The 21,789-nt window shown below is 37.3% G+C and overlaps 1 protein-coding gene across 8 annotated transcripts in view; it reads right to left on the bottom strand.

Moving 5' to 3' along the window:
- Nucleotides 1-21,789, bottom strand: part of LOC135702474 (unconventional myosin-IXb-like) — a 286,641-nt gene that overhangs the window by 26,335 nt on the left and 238,517 nt on the right. For 4 of the 8 annotated variants that reach the window (XM_065223513.1, XM_065223514.1, XM_065223508.1 and 1 more), the window contains 3 exons: nt 17,434-17,895; nt 848-1,037; nt 698-781 (listed from right to left, as the gene is read on the bottom strand). In XM_065223513.1, coding sequence (XP_065079585.1) covers nt 698-781; nt 848-1,037; nt 17,434-17,895 — 736 coding nt within the window. The remainder of the gene's footprint in view (nt 1-697; nt 782-847; nt 1,038-17,433; nt 17,896-21,789) is intronic. The other 4 variants (XM_065223515.1, XM_065223516.1, XM_065223510.1 and 1 more) reach the window with 3 other exon arrangements.

The raw sequence follows: 21,789 nt of genomic DNA, 5'->3' as shown, positions 1-21,789 counted from the left end.
GGGACCTTTTGGATGGTAATAATGTTCCCCTACAAAAGGTAGCAATATGCTTTTTGTTGTTGTAGGTTGTAGGTTCTGGGTCTAAAGGGAAGAAAGAAATTACCTGCATTTAGGTATAAGCCTCAAAGTCTCCGATCATATGTCTCGGTATTGGAGCGAATTCTCCAGGTTTTTACTTCGCTGTCATCGTTCGCATAAATAGACGCAGAGGGCAGCCGGCAGGTAAAGCGAAAGAGTAATTGCATCGTGTAATGTTAACCCCCTGCATGTCTGGGCTCAGGAACAGGATTTGCAGCTCCACAGCTGAGTCAAAACCAAAGATGGCAAAATACGTGACAAAAAGTGCGACTTTGCGCTTATCACAAAAGGCAGTTCTAGCTTAAGACGAGTACTTGAGGAGATAGGGTGCTGCTTTTTGATCTCTTGTATATTTCGGAATTTTGCGTAAGCGACGTGTTTGTGATTAGCCCTTTTGTAGTAATTTTGCGGATAACGAGTGACGATGATGTCATTGATCCATGTGAACGGGTTATGACTCGACGCCTGATTTCGTTTAGTAAAATTTTTCTTAATGAATATAACGTTCAGATCCTGTCGTTCGAACCTTAAATCTAGGTAACACATTCAATTCCTCATGCGATATGTAGACCAATTTATTGTTTACGATGCGTAAAAAGATGCACTATCAAACTCTTACCTGTCTGGTGACGGTGGCTTCATCGAACTGGTTCGATATCTTGTTCGGGTTTGACTTGATACACCGGATGAAGAATGGGTTCGCCTGCAAAAACAAAAACAGCCGTGAATGGATATCGAAATAGAAGGGATGCAATCGCGACATTCTTACCTGGTTGAGCGTCTCCATGAGGGCGATCAGCGAGATTTGGAACTGAGCCGTAACCGTTAGCGGTTGCTTGCGAGTCTTGATGGCGGTTTGGTTGTTGGAGAGATTCTGCCCGGCGGAGAGCGTCTTCACCGACTGCAGATTCTTCAAGCCCTTCTTCGGTCGCTCCCGGGGCCGAAAGGATTTGTTTTTCCTTTATGGGGGGAAATCGAACATAAATGGTGTTAGACAGGTTTGGTACGTTCAATAACATAGCATAGCTGGCTTGATATAGGCTTAGGGATGTTGAATTGATTAGTTCAGCTATAAGATGACGTCAGTGTTCAAAATACGAGTAAGAAGTTGAAGATACGTAACGAGGATTTGTACGGTAGTTACACACAAAGCTGTCTCTATGTTCTATAAAACTTAATTTTAAAATGCCCCGTATAGCACATTGTATACTTTAGCACCAGTTAGGTAAGATAATAGAATACGCGAACCATTACATTTCAATACATATTGCATTCAAAATATTACATAGGACGATTGAGTTTGGATTGGTTTCCAGTTACAGAGCTACTTGGAAAAATAACCGTTCCCATATTCAGTAACTGTAGCCGTGAACCATAGTTTACGGTCCTCGCGTAGAAGGAAATATACACTGTGAACTATACTGCTTATAATCGCATATCAGTCCCATATGGATTGTGGTTAATTTTAAGATAATAACGCTATCCATTAATAATTGAAATCTACTTTCATATTACGTGATAAACTACAGACTTAAATCATGAAAAATGTGAAACAACATCAAGTCAGTTTGTCCCATCAAGCAAAGTAATCGCATACCAGTCCCATCGTGATATTAAATCGTCCAGAGGCTAAGTTACAGTTCTGCTTTTTGAATAGCACTATTTTTCGCTGATATAACAAACCATGCAAGCTGCGTTCCTACTGATTTTAACTTGATAAAATTATCCGTTAATTTACTATGATTTTGTTTTAAATATATACATGGAACTTCAACTGTCATTTCCTCAATGCCTATTTTTCCATAAAGAGTACTGATATGGGATTATCACGGCTCTCGTTCACAAACATGGAAACGGATTTTTTTGCGAGTATGTTTTGATTCCGGCAAGGGACTTATTTATTGGATTAGATGCGTTCGCATGAAAAAGTGTTGTTGAAAATTAAGTAGTTTTATTCAAAATAACTCCATTTATTTACACGATTGCCCTTTGACGCGAATGCATTCATCGATTAAAACAAGAATCCAGTGTAGTACAGCAAACTCTGCCTTACCCTTTAAAATGATTTTTTCGCCCTAACTTGATGGACCAAGGTTATTTTACTCTGTTCGAGATATCAATCCTCTGTCACCAGGGTTTTGCATCTAGTGTGGTAATATTTAGGGTCAGAAATGGATCGCTTTTTCAATCTTTGTTCATTACATTTTAATATAGAAAGCAAACGTTGGGTCCAATTGTATTTTCAGTTAATCCATCTTACAATCCGGGCGTCACAATATCAGCTTCAATCGACAAAACCGATGCGACAAAGAGACTGCTTGCTTTCTTTTTCGGTTGAAGTCGAGCAACTTCGCAGCATCTAGCAGCTCAGTCGGCGTCTGCAAACAAATTTTCAATCGCTTGTCTATCTTTCTCCCGTCGCTTCATTCGTCTTTCTTTCAAACTTCGGTGAAGCGTCGTCTTTCATGAAACACATTAACCGAGGCTTCATGACGTAGATTATATGACGGGAAATGAAAATATACAGTGTATCGCAAAATTGAGCGTACACCCTAGTGGATTTTTTTAATATATATTTTTAAATCTTGGCTGGTGGTTAAACAGATAACGGAAATGGTAATATGTCGGCCTAAATGCCCCTAATTTGGGCCCATACATAAATTCAGCAATCGACTAAATTTTCAATAGCGACCAAAAATATCCATTAGTATGTTTTGACGCGTTCATCTAGATAAAATTGATAAATAGCAGATTTTTAGCGATTGGCCCAATCTTAGATCCATAGGCCAACATTAGAGACAGTTATTGACTTTTCGCTATAGTTTTGGACTTTATTGGAAGAAGCTGTATGAAGTTAGATTTATTTAAGTAAAACGCTCGATTTTCAACAAATTTAAGAAAAAATAGTAGAATATTATTGATCTTTATTATAACTTAAACTGAGAAAAATTCCAAGAAGTTTAGTTCATTGTATTTTAAGATATTAAGGTATTTCAAGAAAAAAAGTGTTTTTCTCAAATAGCTCTTACTTTTAATAAACGCAACCAAATAAGCCCAATACTGTACCAATAATTGATAAATGTATGATGGTTCAACAACCAAAAATTCAGAAACGTATCTCTTTAAATTGATCTTTTACAGCTGTTTTTCTAAAATTTAACGACATCTGTACGCTCAATTTTGAGATACACTGTATATGTAAAGTATTTCTCACGTAAAAACACTTGAAGATTACACGTAATATGTTTAATTTACCTTCCATACAAATATTTATCTAGCAAAAAGCAACGGATACAGGATATAACGCATAATGAGATTTCGTTTCAACTCGAAAATCGACGTTACTTTCATTGAAAGCGTTGAGCAAATATGCACAGATCTTTATCGGCTGCTTTGTCGGTGTGGTTGAAGTTCGACGAAGAGGATACTCTGAATGAGCTTGTACGTAACCTCGATCTTTAGGCCTCGAATGCACTCCTTTGGTTGACTTTCCAGTCGGTGTGTCATCCATCGCTTCGAACGCTAGCTCCACCAACGAAGACACGAACAATCCAAACGTTCCAAGATTCACTTCCTCTACGGCACACTTGAATGCTGACAACTTCAACCGGTAATCGACAGGAAGCTTTCCTACAAGATCGTGAAGCAGCGATGGATTGGTTTGCATTCTTCAGGTGTTCCACCAGATTGTCAACCGCCATACCGAAGTCGATTATGCTTTCCAAGTTGTCCATTCTTGGAGGAGGAAGATGACGGATTTTCTCGGTGAGTGCCTTAATCAAAGTTTCTGGCCGATCATAGCGTGACTGCAAAGTCTTGATAACACGAGGAACGCTATTCGGAGAAAGAAATCTGCTGCGCACCATTTCCAATGTAGAACTCTTCATGCAGCGTTGTAACCGAATCAGATTTTCATCCTGGGAAAATCCACATGTAGCTGTTGACCTTTCGAAGTTGCTGATCTAGATAGGCCACTTCGCCGGATTTCCCGAAAACACCGGAAGATCTTTTCCCATCACTTGACGAGCTGCTAACTGATGACTGGTAGAGCCCTTCTCTGCTTGTTGACTGTTGATATCTCGGTCGCTCGTCTCCGTCTTGTCCGACTTTTCGTTAGGCTGGATTTTTCTCCGAGCTTTGTCAGGAACTGGACGGGGAACGTCGTCGAAGATTGGTTTTCTGGGTCCGGACTTAGCGAGAATCCTTGGCTACTGACGTGAGCTTCATTTTTTTGTCTGCTTGCCGGATTTATGCAACCACTTTTTACCTTCTCAACAGATTTCTCCGTCTCACTTTGACAAACGCTCGAAGCTTCACTACCGCGCTGTGACACCTGTCGAACAAGACTTTTCTTCTTCTCAAGCGACTGCTGCCTCATTTCTTTTCGGGTTTCACGGAACTTTTCTTCATCCTGTCCTTTATTTAACGTCGGTCTCTGTTCCGCAATATAGTGCCAATCACCGACGGACATCGATTGCCATCCATTGACGGCAATCGAATGTGCAGAAAGGCAGCTTCCACACCTGCGTAGGATATCGCACCCATTCAAACACACATGGGCCGGGACCAACGGCTTTACTTCCCTTCCGAAGGAAGACGTGACCTGAGATTTTTATGGCTCAGAAAAATCCCATCGACCTCGGCTGCAGAGCTGGTTGTGCTGATGCGATATAATAGTAGTGACTTTAGTGACTAAAACTACGGAAATAGTGACCAAATAGTGACTTGGTAATACTAAATAACAAACCATTCAAATACGGTTTGATATTGAAAAAAAAAAACTTTTTATTTCATGGAAATTAAAATAAATTTTCATAAATTCCTCTAATTTAATCAAATCTCACAACGTAATCTCATGTGAAGAGCATTTGAAGTGATTTGAATAATTTACTTTTGCTTACGTTATCATATCAAATAGTAATTCCCATTTTCACCTATGTAAATTGTTAAATTCACACATGAAGTAATAACACATAATTAGTTAAAGTAGACCATTTTCGATTTTTTTATTGATTCTTCTAGGAACTCCCTGAAGGCTCGATAAATCCATTTCAAACACTCCTTAGAATTTCTATACAATTAACCTCAGAAATTTCACAAATTTCTGCTTAGAATAATCTTGGACCATGCTTTTAATTGGAAATTCGATTCGTATTCTCCTTAGAATTCCCATAGTATTTCCTTTGAATTCTCAAAACAAGAATCCGACCGAACTTTGAAATTCTTCTCAGAATTCATTTGAGATTGAACCTTCAAAATTCGATTCCATTGGAATTCTCTTGGAATTTCAGAACTAATTTTGAATTAAGGGGGTTAGAAGGAATGGGATGTAAGTTACTTTGATCGATTCTCTTCGTCGACCTTCTCTTTCGTTAATAATTCAGCTGCAAAATAAATAGAAATAGCGCAAAATCTGTTTATAAAGCTGTGACTATCAAAAGAGAAAGTCGATGAGGAGAATTGATTAAAGTCACTTACACCCCTTTCCTTCTAATCCCCTCAATTCTTATTAGAATTGGACCTTGAATCCTCATCCAATCATCATAGAATTCTTCTCAGAACTCTCGTTAAAATGCACTCTCAATTATAATGGAATTATAACCAAACTATATAGGTAAACCTGGCTTAAAATTTAAGTGGAGATGAAGAAATCGGTCCTCAGAGCACTTAATTTTACATGAGACTTTCGTAGTCTGTACTTTGGTATTCTTCTCTGATTTATCTTGGTGTCATCCCTAGAATCCTTTAAAATTCTCTTAAAATTTACTTTGGATTTTTTAAAGTTCTTAATCATCCTTGAAAGACTTTTGAAAATCTATCACAGACAAATACCTCTGGAAAGTTTTAAAGGTTTACAATTTATTTTCTGGGAAACCAGGTATATTTTATCTATTTTTAATCGAAATTGAAGGCATTTTCCAATAGTTTTCCTGGTGTTCTAAAGTTTTGCGGTTCACTGGTCACCGTGGTTAAAATTTTCATTTTTTTAATAGATAGGGGAATTTACGTATTCTCGTCAATCTAAGCAGCGTCTGCACTTCTACTAGCATTTTCTCAGCGTCACGCACATATATGATGTGTCTGTTTGTTTACATTCATCTGCTGCTTGCTTCTCTATCCATTCCAATCGACAGAATTTTTCAAAACGTTTTGAAAGCGTTTTTACAACGCTCCAAACTTCTCAGGTGAGTGTGGCTATTGTCGGCAGCCTCTTTTTCTTCGGCAACCTTCCCATTAGAACTGCGTGTTAACCAGCTGTTCTATTATCGGCAACTCGAAATCAACCCCATTTTGTAGTGCGTATGCTTTATTTGAAGAAAAATGTAGCATTACTGGATTGCTCGATCGTTCAAATATAATCAGATTGAAGCTGAAAGGCTAAACAATCGTTTGGACACATTCAGGGAAGTGCGTTGATGGGAAAACATAGTGAAATTAACGTTTAAATTTTGGTTGCCGAAAACAGTCAATGGGTGCCGAAGCCAACATTTACCCTATGTATACTTTGTTAATACTACTGTAGACTGTCTCAGTGCCAGGTACTAAATTTAAAATGTTGATATTTTTAAATTTCACTCTATTTTAGTAATGAAAAAGTGACTTTAGTGACTTTTTTTAGGGAAATAGTGACTTTAGTGACTTTTTGGTGTAAAAAGTGACTTTTTAGTGACTGGCATCAAAATAGTGACCAAGTCACTAAAAAGTGACCTGCTACCAGCCCTGCGGTTGGGATTAAACCCAGACCCATTAGGGTGTTAGAAAGCAGTCACGCTTACCACAACACCACCGGCGCCGGCTTTTCTCTTCATCCGCGAGCTGTTGCTCCTGGAAAGCTTTATCTTCTGTCAACTTTTTGGCATCTAATTCTAACTCGCGATCCCTCAATTGTTTCTCTAACTTTAACTTCTTTTGCTTCAACTCTTTTTCTTCTTTCAGTTTCTGCTCTTTGATCCGCTCTTGCTCCTCCAACATTTGCATTTCTATCTCGAGTGCCCTACTTCTAACACTAGAGGTAACACTTACTGAGCCTTTCGTTGAAAAAAAAAAGAACGACGAGAAAATCCACAACCAGCATTTCGTTCTAAACGTGCTTCATTTTCGTTTGAGGCAAATAGTCTAGCTAGGTGTTATAGACATGATCCGTTAATTGTTAATTGCAGAGCTTCGAAAATGTAGAGTACTGCTTACAATAGATATATGAATGCTAGTATTCTCCCATGTTTTAACTGAAGGTACACCCGAGTGCGCACCCTAGTGAATCTTCAGTGAAAATACGAAGTGTGGCTCAATTGTGCGAAATTTTTGAAGATTGAGCTGGAGAATACTAGCATTTATCTACCTATTTTAAAATTGTTTAATCGAAACATTAATTGGACTTAACGTTAGCTTTCTTTGTTCTAAAGTTATGAACGATGCTCCAAAAAGCAATCTAGGTTCCAGGACAGCTTTATTATGGGTCAGTCAGTTCTGCGTGTTACTCAAATGGAAGTTGTCTTGTTTTCTCTGACTTAAAGTGGGAGTTATTCAGTCCGAAGATACCACGTGTGTTTCCAAAAAATCTTTAAGGTTGCATCCATCAAGTACGTCACGATCTAAGGGGAAGGGGAGTTTACAAATGCACGACAAGCAATTCATTAAGTATAGGAAAAACGTGACGAATGGGAGCAGGAGGGGAGGGGGCGGGGATGAGTTTCGATAAATTTCGCGTGACGTACTTAACGCATGCTCTCCAGCGACAGCTACGTTTGAAATTTTTTGGACGGGAAAAGGTGTTTAATAGTTCAGATTTATGAAACTGAATCTTCCCATAAGCCCAGAGACAGAGTTGCGACCTATCACAATCACGATCGTCAAACAGCTGATGGTAGCAACGCTTAGTACATTCCTATCAATGTGCTTGTCGATGCACATTGTGACCATCTATCAAGTTGACGAAAGAAGTTAAAAGCAACTGGTGAATGTCGTCTTCGGTGGTGATCCATCACCGATCTGGTCATTCCCGACAATCACGACACTCATTTGTGCTCGTTTTGAAGCAGTTGCTGCTTTGCTTGCTTATGTGAGTGAGCCCAACAGCTTCCGTTTAATTTTGCCAGATTTGTTTGTAACTCACACAGTCACGCGTGTTGAGTCGAACTTGGAATGCGTAGGCATTGTTTTCATTTTCTTCTGTCGTTTCTAATCCTTTTTCTCATCATCGTACTGCAGAAGTCTTCACTGTTTTCGTTATGCTTTACATCATCAGCAGCGAGTGTTACTTTTTGCCTGTGATCAGCGACCATTACTGGTGATTGTTGTTTGCCATGGCTCTACCTCTCACTGCTTGACAAAACGTTCTGTCAGCGATAGTCGGTTGATGCGTTGACGAGTGTCGAACGAGTGTCATGATATTTTGCATCTCTGCCCAGAGACCTTCTTACAAGTCACATTCGATTTCAGAGAACTTCGTAGATGCTCGGAGCACTTCTTAAAAGTAATGAGAATGTTGTACAATTTCAAAAACTTCATAGATCTTCCAGAAACATCGTGAAAGTTCCAAAAATTTCTTAGACATTCATTGAACTGTGCAGAAGTTCTGGAAACTTTCTTGAAGTGCAGCAAATTTGATTGAAGTTCAGCTATTTTTGTGAAAGCATAGCAAACTTTGTAGAAGCTCAGTGAACTTCATCGAACTTCAGAGCATTTTGTAAAACGTCAGCAAGTTTTGTAGAAGGTCGGATAACTTAGAAGACCTTCATCAAACATTGTGGAAAATTGTGGAACTTCAGATAAATTTAGCGAACTTTGTAGAAATTCGAAGAACTTCTTTGAAGTTCAGGGAATTTTCTTCAACTTCGTTGGACTTTTTAATACTTCAGGGACTTTTAAGATGTTCAGTAAATTGAGAAATTCAATATAAATTCAAGAAGCTTCGCAGAGCTACAGAGAATTTCAAAGAAATTCAGGAAGCTTTGAGACTGTTGCGATACCGCTTATGAAATGCCCAAGTAACAATTTTGGTTTTATGAAGGTTCTGTAGACCATGATTTAGACTTGTAGCATGCTTTAAAACCACTATAAAATTTGAAATGTTACTTGGGTGGAACTCCTGCCCAGTCAGTTTCTTACTAAATGAGTTCACATTTTGCGAGGCCAACTACGACCCGATTTGGAACCGTTTGAGCACTGTGGAGCGAAAATTTCAAATTTTGCATCAGTCTAATTGGGCAATCATTCACTTTTTTTGCAATTTGGAATTTCGATGAGAATTGGCATAATCAAAAGCTTATTATGGAATTCTGAGGAAACTAGAAAGTAATTCTGAAAAGAAGTTGAAAGGCTTTGTGGGGAAAGCTTCAGGAAAATACTTGGGCAATTTAAATGGCAATTCTGAAGAGCAATCCAAGGGGGTTGTGAGGAAATGTATAGTATAATTCAATAAGAATAGCTGAGAAAAACTCAAAGAGAATTCAGAACATTGAATGCTGAATAAGAGCTTATTCAGGCAAAAATATACTTCTTCAGCTGAAAAAATTGCTTATTCAGTTTTTATTCAGCTTAAATTGTTTATTGGGATAATTACAAAAAAAAATATCCAAAACTTCACAACTCGAAATAAATTCTGACAAGAGTTCCAAAGCAATGCTGACAAGTTCTTCTTAGGAATTCTGACATTAATTTCAACAGAATTGTGAAGTTGATCTTAAGGAGAATTTGATATTTTCGACAGCGTCGAGAAGAGGTTAATTAGCAGTAGTTTTGAGTCAAATTCCATGGAAGTTTCGAAACTCACAACCCTGAGGATAGTGTATGAAAGTTTTGAGGAGAATTCAACAGAATTAAAAAAATATTTGTAACGAAATAAGAGAAAATGTTAGAATATATATTTTATACCTATGTATAAGAGTATGCAATAGAGTGGGTCAACTTAACAACCAACTACTCTCCCACAGCTCTTTCCATTCGTATTGAGGGCCCTAACAACTGTGCCAAATTTAAACAAATTTGGTTATGATATGATCTGGATTTGCGGGATAGTGTTATCATTTGTATGGGGAAATGTATGCGAAATGGTCCTATATTGCTCATTTGCTTGTAAAAAAAGAATCGTAATTTTTTTGCCAAACCTGGGACTTACAGCTGTGTTAGATAAAAAAGCAGCGCATGCCGATTTTCATAAAAAAATTGTCAACTTTGACATGATGTAACTTTGTTAACTTCTGATCAATTGAGCTGAAACGTTTGCCAAAGAACAACAAATATGTTCAATTTTACGATTGCAAAATATTAAATTTTTGGAAGCACCTGCCGGAAAGTGAGAACCAGGTAAAATTGTTCAAAATAATAGCAGTTTTTTATTTCAAAATTTACGTGCTGCAAATATTTTAAACATTTTTAACTAATATGTACATTTGTTAATTGGGTGGGGATTGTTAGAATTTTGAGAAATGTAAAATTTTAAAATCTCAAAATTAAGCTGAAATAAAAAAATTATTAGTACTGCTATTATTTTGAACAATTTTACCTTGTGTCTCACTAAATCAGAGATGTCCCATTTTTTAATAACTCGATTAGCAACTAATTGATTAGTTTCTGTTCGCTGTGCTTTCATTTTTCCAAAATGTGTGTTTGTGATGATCCACTGGAGAAGTTAATGCTTACTTGGCATGATATAACCGATTACAATTATTTTACTTTTCGGTTCGTTAATCGATTAATCGATTATTCGAATAAAAATCGCACATCACTAGATGAATATGAAACGTCATTTCAAATATACGGGCCGTTCATAAATAATGAGACAATTTCAAAGGGACTGGGTCTAAACACACATTACGTCCTCACGATAACTGAAAAAAAACACGAGTGCTGACCGGTTGGTTGTTCTGTATAGTTTTCTCAGGTTTGGTGAAATATGAGCAATTTTCGAAATTTTGTCAAGCAAAAGAATAGTTTTGATTTGTTTCACATACAAATTTTAAAGCTGTTCCGCAAATCTAGATCGTTAGCAATAATGAAATATTTGTATCGTAAATCATATTTCAAACCCCCTTCTCCCTCTGTAAATCACGGCAGCACAATTAATCATCAATAAAAAACGCGAAATGAGCAATAAAAAATCTCAAATTGGCCACTAAATACTAAAGGGGTGCACCAATAAACAAAACAAAAGTTGCAATAGAAATGAAGAAAAAGGCAATAAACAAATAAAAAGCTTCTTTTAATAATTTGAATGTGAGCGGTGAAAGTGGCAAAAAAGGCAATAGCAAATAGAATACGCTCAATTAAATAAGGATGAATCTCCACTAAATTAGGAAATTTGAGCACTAAATAACTCACCTACGTCACCTGCAGTTGAACATATTTTCCCATAAAAGTAGCAAAATGAGCAATGTTATATTGAATAACCGTGATAAATAAATCTTAAATGTCCCACACAAAGCGCACAGTTATCACTGCTTAAATCCAAATTTGCTGTAAAATCGTGATTATTTCCCCAAAAAGAAAATGAAAATATCTTTTAAAAACTGAAAAAGTCCCAGAAACCAGGAGATAAATGTATACTTGAACATGAGGATGAGCCATCGTAAAATATGAATCGTTCTTAAAGAAAAGAAAATAATTTATGCAGGAAAGTAAAAATGAGCAATTAAAAACGAACACTGCGCAATATAAAATAAAACAAAATTCCAATGATATTCAGGAAATATTCCTTAAAATTGAAAGTTTATGAGCCAATAACCCAGATCAATTTCCATATGGTATTTTCAAGATAGTGATAAGTAATGATACTGTGTCTTGGCTAACAAAGGCGATGTCGATAAAGAAGATTAACGAATGTGGGTCTTATTGAAAAAGGTACCATTAAACAAAATCAAAAGAGCACTAAAAACAGCTGTTTGAGCAATATCAAGGTAAAAAAAGACACAAAAAGCACAATGAATGTCCCAGGGAAAATTTCAAAAACGCTCAACAAAAAATAAGAAATGAGCAAGAAACGCATAAAATTAGCACTTTGAAAAATAAATTGAGCATTTTATAGGCCATGAAGGTCACTAAGAACGAAAACAATATCTTTTGAAAACCACAGACAAACAGAAGTAACACTCGCATCTTGTACATCGAACACGCATTTAACGGTCAATTTAAATATGTGTTAGTTGATAGCACCTCCGCCGGTGGCGCCCATAGTTAATTTAATCTTGCATTCAACCCCTTCGTTTGATTGTTGAAAAAAAAATGAGGCGATAGTTCGATCACAGACAAACAGACATAACACATTGAATAGTTTCCACTGTAAACCATCGTCACTAAAACACTACCACCATCTGTTGAGAACACTGTCACGGCTAGCACGCCTAACAGATGGCAGTAGTGTGTAAACGTCAAACGCAAGGAAATTAACTATGGGCGCCACTGGCGGAGGTGCTATAAACTAACACATATTTAAATTGACCGTTAAATGCGTGTTCGATGTACAAGATACTAGCACAGACAAACAGACATAACACTCGCAAGTTGTGCATCGAACAAGCATTTAACGGTCAATTTAAAAGTATCGTAGTTGGTAGTACCGCCACTTGTGGCGCGCATAGGCAATTCCCTTGCGTTTGACGTTTACACACTACCGCCATCTGTTCAGCGTACTACCCACCACAGTGTACTCAGCAGATGGCGGTATTGTTTTTGCGACGATGGTTTACAGTGAGAAATATTCAATGTGTTATGTCTGTTTGTCTGTGATACTAGTGTTATGTCTGTTTGTCTGTGGTTCGATGAAGATTTGCAGGTTTTCAAAAGATATTGTTTTAGTTCTTAGTGACCTTCATGGCTTATAAAATGCTCAATTTATTTTTCAAAGTGCTGATTTTATACGTTTCTTGCTCATGTCTTATTTTTTGTTGAGCGTTTTTGAAATTTTCCCTGGGACATTCATTGTACTTTTTGTGTCTTTTTTTACCTTGATATTGCTCAAATGGCATTTTCTAGTGCTCTTTTGCGACGTATATATTGCTCAAGCAGCTGTTTTTAGTGCTCTTTTGATTTTGTTTAATGATACCTTTTTCAATGAGACCCACATTCGTTAATCTTCTTTATCGACATCGACTTTGTTAGCCAAGACACAGTATCACTACTTATCGCTGTCTTGAAAATACCATATGGAAATTGATCTGAGTTATTGGCTCATAAACTTTCAATTTAAAGGAATATTTCCTGAATATCATTGGAATTTTGTTTGATTTTATATTGCGCAGTGTTCGTTTTTAATTGCTCATTTTTACTTTCCTGCATAAATTATTTTCTTTTCTTTAAGAACGATTCATATTTTACGATGGCTCATCCTCATGTTCAAGTATACATTTATCTCCTGGTTTCTGGAACTTTTTCAGTTTTTAAAAGATATTTTCATTTTCTTTTTGGGGAAATAATCACGATTTTACAGCAAATTTGGATTTAAGCAGTGATAACTGTGCGCTTTGTGTGGGACATTTAAGATTTATTTATCACGGTTATTCAATATAACATTGCTCATTTTGCTACTTTTATGGGAAAATATGTTCAACTGCAGGTGACGTAGGTGAGTTATTTAGTGCTCAAATTTCCTAATTTAGTGGAGATTCATCCTTATTTAATTGAGCGTATTCTATTTGCTATTGCCTTTTTTGCCACTTTCACCGCTCACATTCAAATTATTAAAAGAAGCTTTTTATTTGTTTATTGCCTTTTTCTTCATTTCTATTGCAACTTTTGTTTTGTTTATTGGTGCACCCCTGTTGTATTTAGTGGCCAATTTGAGATTTTTTATTGCTTGTGCTTTGTTAATTAGGGTACGTATATATTTTAGTCGTAAATCACCACTAACCTGGCGACGACCGGGAGTATTCGGTTCAATTCCTTTAACTTTAGATTTAAGACCTTAATAATGTATAACGCAAATGATAACTTGGCTCTGTAAAGTTTATTCGATTGAGCCTGTACAAATAAATTAATTTACAAAACAAAAAAACTAGATCGTAACCGAATTTATTCAAATTTGGCCCTGTCTCTGAGGGCTGTTGGGAGCAGGGGGTTGTGATCCACCATATACAGTTGACCCATCCTTATTTTACAGGTGATATTTTCGAATTTCGTACCCTCTAACCTCGAATAAATCGGCTTGTGCTTCTAACTTTAGCTTTAATGAAAATTAATTAATTACGGCTCCGTAAAGCCATCGCAACTGGGCCTTGACAAACGAACGACACAACAGACCAGGCGTCCTTTTCGAATGTTGGAAATTATAGGTTATACGTTCCTTATGGAATTATTGAGCTGCCGTCCATATTTCACTGTGAACATGTTAGCTTAAATATTTTTATTATTTGGATATTGATTAGGCACGACTGAAAATTGTTAAATCTCACCACGCTTCTTTTTCACTCCTTACCATTCATACGTAACCACATTGTTGACGTCACTTTCACTTCTCGCGTAAGAACTGATGGGGATGAAAGGGATAGTGTTTTCCATTGATCCAGATAACATAAATCACGAGCCAAATAGATCATCTCACGACCACATACATAACGAACTGACAATTCAAGTTATAGCAAGCCGAACAATGCATTAGCTCCTAAGTAACATTGACAGATTCTCTTAGTAGATTGCCTCTTTGCTTCCCCACGGCCATGTGTAGACACTTCCAGCAATTTTCAACACATAGTTCGATAAAAGAAGCTATTATCTAGCATCTAATACGGCAAACACGACCAGAAACGGATTTGTAGCCAAGTTATTAACGAAAGAAAAAATGGACGAGAAGAATCGAACAATGTTACTTAGGACCTAATGCTTGATAGTTTTTCGAAGGGCCTATACGGTAAATGAATATGACTCATATTTGAGTCCCGATCACTCAGATTCGCAAATGCACAATATCTTAAAGTCGGTAAACAATACCTAGATATCGGTAAGAATTACCGATAATCGAAGAAAGTGCACATACCTAAATGATCGGTAATCATGGAGTACCAATAATTAACGTTAAAAATGTCCTAATATATAGTAAAAAATAGCGTATTTAAAGTAAACAGTAACGATTTTTATCGGTGAAAAATACCGATATTTTTTTACCGATAATTTCCGGTAATCGTAGCTAAGAGTGTAAGTCACTCTTAGAATGAGGAAATGTTTACTCAAATATGATTAAATGTCACTCATATATGATTAAATGTCGCCAAATATATCATATTAACAATATGATCCATTCATGCCTTTTCCAAATGTTACAATGGCGACCCGCAAAATATTACTTCACGCACCATCTAGCGTTGAAAAAGGTCACCAACAATCATTCAATTACAATCGAGGGGTGCGAATATAGCACTTATTACAAAAGTAAGAGTCAAATTATTTTCATTAATTACATTGTGTATATTATTTAAAAATATGTCTGACATGTCACTGTTGTCATCAAATAAAATAAAATGCTGAAATACATTCATTTGAAATATTAAACAAATTTTCATTTCGTTTACCCCTCGTGACGATAAACAAATACATTGGTAGCCTTTTTGGCCACAGAGGTGCTTTCATCGCTGAAAATTCGGTTCGCCAGCTAAGCGAAAGAGTGGATCATATTGTTAATATAATATATTTGATGTCGCTCAAATATGAGTGACATTTAATCATATTTGAAAAAAAAATAACTCATTCTAAGAGTGATCTACGCTTTTGCGAGTTTGTGCAAACGGTACCTCAAATATGAGTCAGTCTCATTTGCCGTGAAGTTTGTTTTGACGGGAGGATTGACTGCACGCTATTTCTAAACTACCCAACATTGAGTAGGATCTACTAATATGCGTCAAAAGTAGGGCTACCGAAAGTTGCAACTGGCAAGATGACAAATGAACAACATCGTTCAGATTCAGGTCGATGTTTTCCACTCGTCATCTTGTTAGTCTAAACTTGGTGTACCGTACTTTTGACGGATATGAGTAGATCCTTCTCAAATTTGGGTTGTTTAGAAATAGCGTGTGTTGACCCTTCCTTTCACGCAAAGGTTAACATTGTGCCTACAGAATTTTTCAGTGGAGTGTTCGGATAAGAAACGATTCGCACGAAATTGGACATTTGCTTATGGGGGTTTCCTTTAGGAGTGAACAGTTGCAGAGTCATCGTCAACGCGAATGGTTTCACAAATACCAAAACAAAGTTATCAAATAAAGTTGGTAGGCCATAATTAGGAACAAGCATCCAAATTACGTCCCTAATGTTCGGTCCATAGTTATAAAGCGCTAAAAGCGTTAAATCTTTTATAATAGCAGTAAGAGTGAAAAGTACGATATTGATATATTATTCTAGCATGTGACAAAAATGTAAGTCCTTTCAATTCATGAAATTATCAGGTTTTTTGGTGACCACAGCTCAGTAGATTTTCGATAGTGCAATAATACGGCAAGATCATGGCGCCTAGGAATCGAAAATAAAGTAAATTTCACTAAACTTTTCCTTTGAAAAAGAGCAATAAATGCTCAAAATGTGTCCAAAAAATGGGCAATCAATTTACAGTTTACAATTTTACAGTAGAGGTGGTATTAGTTTTTCATTACTATTGTGTATTATTGTTGAATTAATGTGTTATTTGCTTGATAGGTCGAAGTGAGGGGCTAGGCTGACATTACATCCCGTAACCTCATGTCATCTTTTGTAAGAATTTTTGTCATCATCTGAAACGTGCCTCCTAGGATAGGAGTTGATAGCGAATATCAAATCGGATTACTTTGTACGCGTACAATCTTAGCTGACAACCTTCTTTCGGAAATCGTAGCTGGTTATAAATTTACAATTAGTCTATGAAACTAGGGATCTACTGAAACTTGATATGGTTTAATTTATATTCATTGTGAAACTGACGTCATCGTAGTCTTTTGGAGGTTTTTTTTTTAATTATGTTCGTTATCTTCTTACTACGTTTGATACACTTTGTACAATATAGTTAGATTCGTAATTCGACACTTTTAGTAGATATAAATATTTCAAAACAAAGTTTATACAATCATGCGAGGAACACGGTTTGGTTTTGTTATAGTCATATCATGAAACAATTGAAACATTTGTTAGGCGAACTATTTAGGCAGTATATTCAGGAAATAATAGAAGCTCACAACAAGCAGGCGGGTTACATCAATTAGCATAAGGAGAGGGAAACGAATATTCTTCCGCTCATTTATTTGAAAAGCGATATTTGATTCGTTTCATGATATAGGTACAATGAATGTCGCAGGAAGGGTTGTGAAGTAAGCCGACTTTGCAGCGAATTGAAAGCGTGTAAAATGATTCGAGATGAATGATGCTGAATGGAAGGTAAAAAATCAAATCTAAAGAAAATCTTACATCACAATCTGCGAAGCGCGTGCCATCACGTCTTGCGATGATCGCTCGAAGCGGTTCCGTGCGGCCAGCGACGACGACGACAGGTTCCCGCCGTAGCCCAGCTGCTTACCGGCGCCGCCGCCGGAGTTCGTTGTCAACTGCTTACCACTACTAGCACTACTACTATATACAGAGGACGGAGGGGATTGCTGCTGGTTCGGCTGGCCGGATGCTGCGGTATACTCGTAGCTAAGCTTACCGTCCGGGAAGTTCTTGTTGCTGAACGCATAGCTGGACCAGGAGCGCCGGGGCGTTCCCGCCGTCGAACTGTAATTGCTGCTGTTGCTGCCGCTGCTGTTCAACGCTTGGACTGTCCCAGGACCAAGTGACTGCCGGTAGGTGATGCCACTCCCGCTGTTGCTATTGCTGTTGCTGTTCAGCGCGTTGGAGGTGATATCGTGCATGGCATTACTAATTCGTTTACTATTCAGAGCCCCGGATAGTGTGGAGAATAGTGGATTGCGACGAGGGTGAGCGAGAGAGGCACGCGGTCGCGGTACATTTGTGGCCACGTGGAACAAACGATAAGCGAGATCGCGAATTTCGGTACAGGTGAGCAGCAGCAGCGGTGTAGATGTCGGAAATGGTGTGATTTGGTGGTTGGTGATGGTGCGTTGTCGGTGTAGTAGTAGTCGTATTTTTTTTTGTACAATGAATTCGGACAGTATGGACAGCGTGATGAAGGTGATAAGTTGAAAATAAAGAAAACAAAGTGAAACACATATAAGGTATAAGAACGGTGAAATAGTGAGAATGTGTAACTATAGATAAGATCACTCGAAAAAAAAAACATACACACACACAAAAGTAACACAACAAATTTCCCACATTAGACAACACGTGAACACAATTCCCTGATCGGATGAGTGAAGCGATCCCTTGTATGAGCTCCCGTTTTTTGCTTTGCGTGAGAGTTTTGCGAAATGTCACGGTAATTGAGTACCTAGATAATACAAACGCTACAAATTTTAAATGAATGAATTCCTCACGATAAAACTAACACAGAAAATCCTAAAGCACGCGTTTCATGAATTCACTGGAATATGAAAGACTTATTAGGAATGGTTTTCTGCAATACACAAAATGATGGAACTAAGTTACTATTATTGAACTGATCATCAGTGGACCAAAACATACATTTTCAACAATACATTTAAAGATGAGACTAAGATTAGCGTGACATCATATACGTACAGATCGTGAGCATTATGTAAGAGTGCACTTTTTCATAAGCAGCTTATATTCATCAGTTCAATAAATACAAATCGACTTTTTTTTCAGAACTTCAGCTCCAATTTTTTTTGGAATCGTTGCGAAAAAAAAGATCTTGATCGGCACTGAAAAAAATAGAGTTCCCGAAACAAAATGCCCATTAGGGTGGGTCAACTATGCAATCCCCTGTTCCGCACTGTTCCTTCAATATGTATTGACGACAAAGGGTAATCAACTCTGCACATTGTGGCACACTGATCGGCGCGTCATGGCACACGATGACAAGTACGCCACATAATATAACATAAAATGGCATCACAGTTTTGTGTTGACATTTTGCCAATCGTTGCTAAGGTTTACTTCTTAGTTTACTTCAAAGTAAGGTGGAAAGGGATTTTTTGTCAGTGCTATTTTCCAGCGAAATTGTCCCCAATCATAATAAGAGATTGTATAATTGACGAGACTCTGTTTGTCCTTATGCCTTCAGGGGGATGAACCTCTACAGCAAGTCCACACGGCTTTTGAGAGATATCCATAGTTTTAGGGAAGTCCAAACAAACTAGTCAGAGTCACCACGCCCCGCAGAATAGGCCAGAATTAACTAGAATTAAGTATTAACTCGATGGCCATAGGATCCGGACCGAGAGTCAATTGTATGGTTAAGGAGCATGGCAGCCGAACGATCCTACCATTCTTCAGATGTATCTAGAATCGCAGCTGTTTCTCCCGCAGAACACCCTGGTACGATTGATGGTTCACCAAATAGTCAGCCGTACATTTTATGGACTGGACAAGGAATCGATTCACTGTGGAGGTCTCTTTACGCTCTTTCGCAACTGTTCGTATCACCGATGGCAACAGCAACGTCAGCAACATTAACCCTCCGTTACTCGCGCTGTTGTACTTTGTACAACACACATGAGTTTCCTATTGTCATTTTGTTACTGAGTTACCAATCGATCTGAAACCAACGAGTATTCCTCAAAAAACTGGCTTTGATCTAAACAAGCTAAACATTGATAACAGTAAACACCTAAAAATGCGGATAATAGGGAAAATGTACATGGAAACCGCGTAAACTGTGACCATACTACGTGGGATTTGACTTAATTGATTACAACATGGAATATATCGAGATTCTGACCAGATAGAAAGTTACTGTCTTCGGCATAGTTGTTCAAGAGGTCATGGTCTTTTCGCAGGTGGACAGTATTTCAGAGTTTTCTCACTTCACGGCTCTACTATACATGTAAAATTCTCGCATATACAATATCTCTAGATACTGACAAGATAGAAAGTAAATGTATTCGGCAAAGTTTTTCAGGAAGTCAAGATCTTTTTGTTTGGTGACAATAATTCAGAATTTTCTCACTATGCGGTGCTAGTATATACGTGCTTTTCTCGCATATTCAACTCGAGATTGTGATCAGCTAGAAAGTTGCTGTCTTCGCCAAAGTTGTTTAGGGGGTCTACTGGTAGACAGTAGTTAAGAATTTTCTCACCACGTGGCAAGTTTTTCGTTGAGATTCAGCAAAATAAAATACCGAGCTGCTCGGTGGTGCCCATCTCGGCAAAAAAATCTAAGTGTGCAGTTACATACAAAGTCATGAAGAAAAGGCCTGATAATATGGAATTATAATCTCTTTCATTATACGGCTATTCATACGCTGCTACACAGTTCGAAAAGTAGTGTAAATTTCTATTCAATATGATGCACATAAATGGAGCGTCACATATCATATAAGTTTACATTATATATCATGTAATGTTTTGACATATTTCATGCAATGTAGCAAATATTGTATACAAAAGCCCATCTTTGTAAACAACATTGTTTACAAGTTGCTCGGTTGCGTGACATTAAATTTAAGTTTACGTGAATGAATGTTTTCATCCCAATTAAAATTCAGAATTGTTATCTGTGTAAAAGTGTGACGTCGAAATTATGGTTACATACATCTTATCCTAAATCAAAATGACTAGAGAAAATTAAGCATCGGGAATGCGCTCCCGGATATATTGATTTGGTGAGTACGTTCCATTTGAAGATTGTTCTCTCTAAATAACCCTTTTTTGAATACATTCCATTAATCAAACATTATTATATGCTGGGTTTGGGGGGCAGCATAAGGGTTTCAAAGGATTTGTAGACTGGACAAGGGTTCGTGGATTTGCCAGTCCCTTGTCACGTGTTGATAGACGTACATCTTGTCGTTTGTCTTCCAAAGGTCTTCACCCTGCTGCAACAAACCATCAGGCAGAACTTTACAACCAGTGAAGTATCTGCAGTCATAGGTAATCCTTGCACTGATGGTGGGTTCTATTCACATCACATCACATCACATACACCTTATCCTAAATCTAAACGAAAAAAATCTACTCAGTTCGTCTAAAATGTGTAATGTAATGTAAAATGTATAAAATATATACGCACGAGTTAGCCAGTCGAGCCATAGGACTATCTCAGTCGTGAGATTGCTTTACTCAGTTGTCTGGAGAAATTTCCAAAAGCGTGATTCACTCAGCGCTGAGTAACCTACACTTTCGATCATAAGCTTAAATACACCCCCAAAATACATGCAAATGTGTTTTCTTCAAAGCTCTCTCATTTTACGTCCAATTTTTGATCTCCTTAGGTTAATTGAATGGTATGAATGGTATAGCATAAGGGTTCTACTATTACTTTTAATTTCAAATATTTATTCAATTCAATTCTGAGAAAATCAATCCTGATTATTCAGAGTAAATTTTGAAAAATATTGTAACTTTGGGTGAAAATTGGACGTAAGACAAAGATATGAACATAACACATTTGCATGTTTTTGGGGGTCTCTTTATACTTATAATCGGGAGTGTACGGTTTTATAAATTCCTCCATTCAACTGAGCAAAAGTGCCTCACTCTCTGAGTTAGTCCGTGCACACGTAAATACAGGGATTTTTTTTTTTTTTTTGGTCTAGACACCTCGATAAGACATTTTGAAATTAGCCTAAAATGAAAGGGAGACTCTAAACATTCATTTGGTGGAAGACTCACCCCAATTTATGTACCCACAAATCTGCATGAAAATCTTCACCATTAAAAGAAATCCAGAATATATTTGTC

This window comes from Ochlerotatus camptorhynchus, unplaced genomic scaffold (assembly GCF_037179485.1).
Source record: "Ochlerotatus camptorhynchus isolate MF236.1 unplaced genomic scaffold, CSIRO-AGI_Acam_v1.1 ptg000193l, whole genome shotgun sequence".
In the NCBI taxonomy this organism is placed as follows: Eukaryota; Metazoa; Arthropoda; class Insecta; order Diptera; family Culicidae; genus Ochlerotatus; species Ochlerotatus camptorhynchus.
The sequence above is the reverse complement of the archived record's forward strand: the minus strand, read 5'-3'. Positions and strand labels throughout refer to the sequence as shown.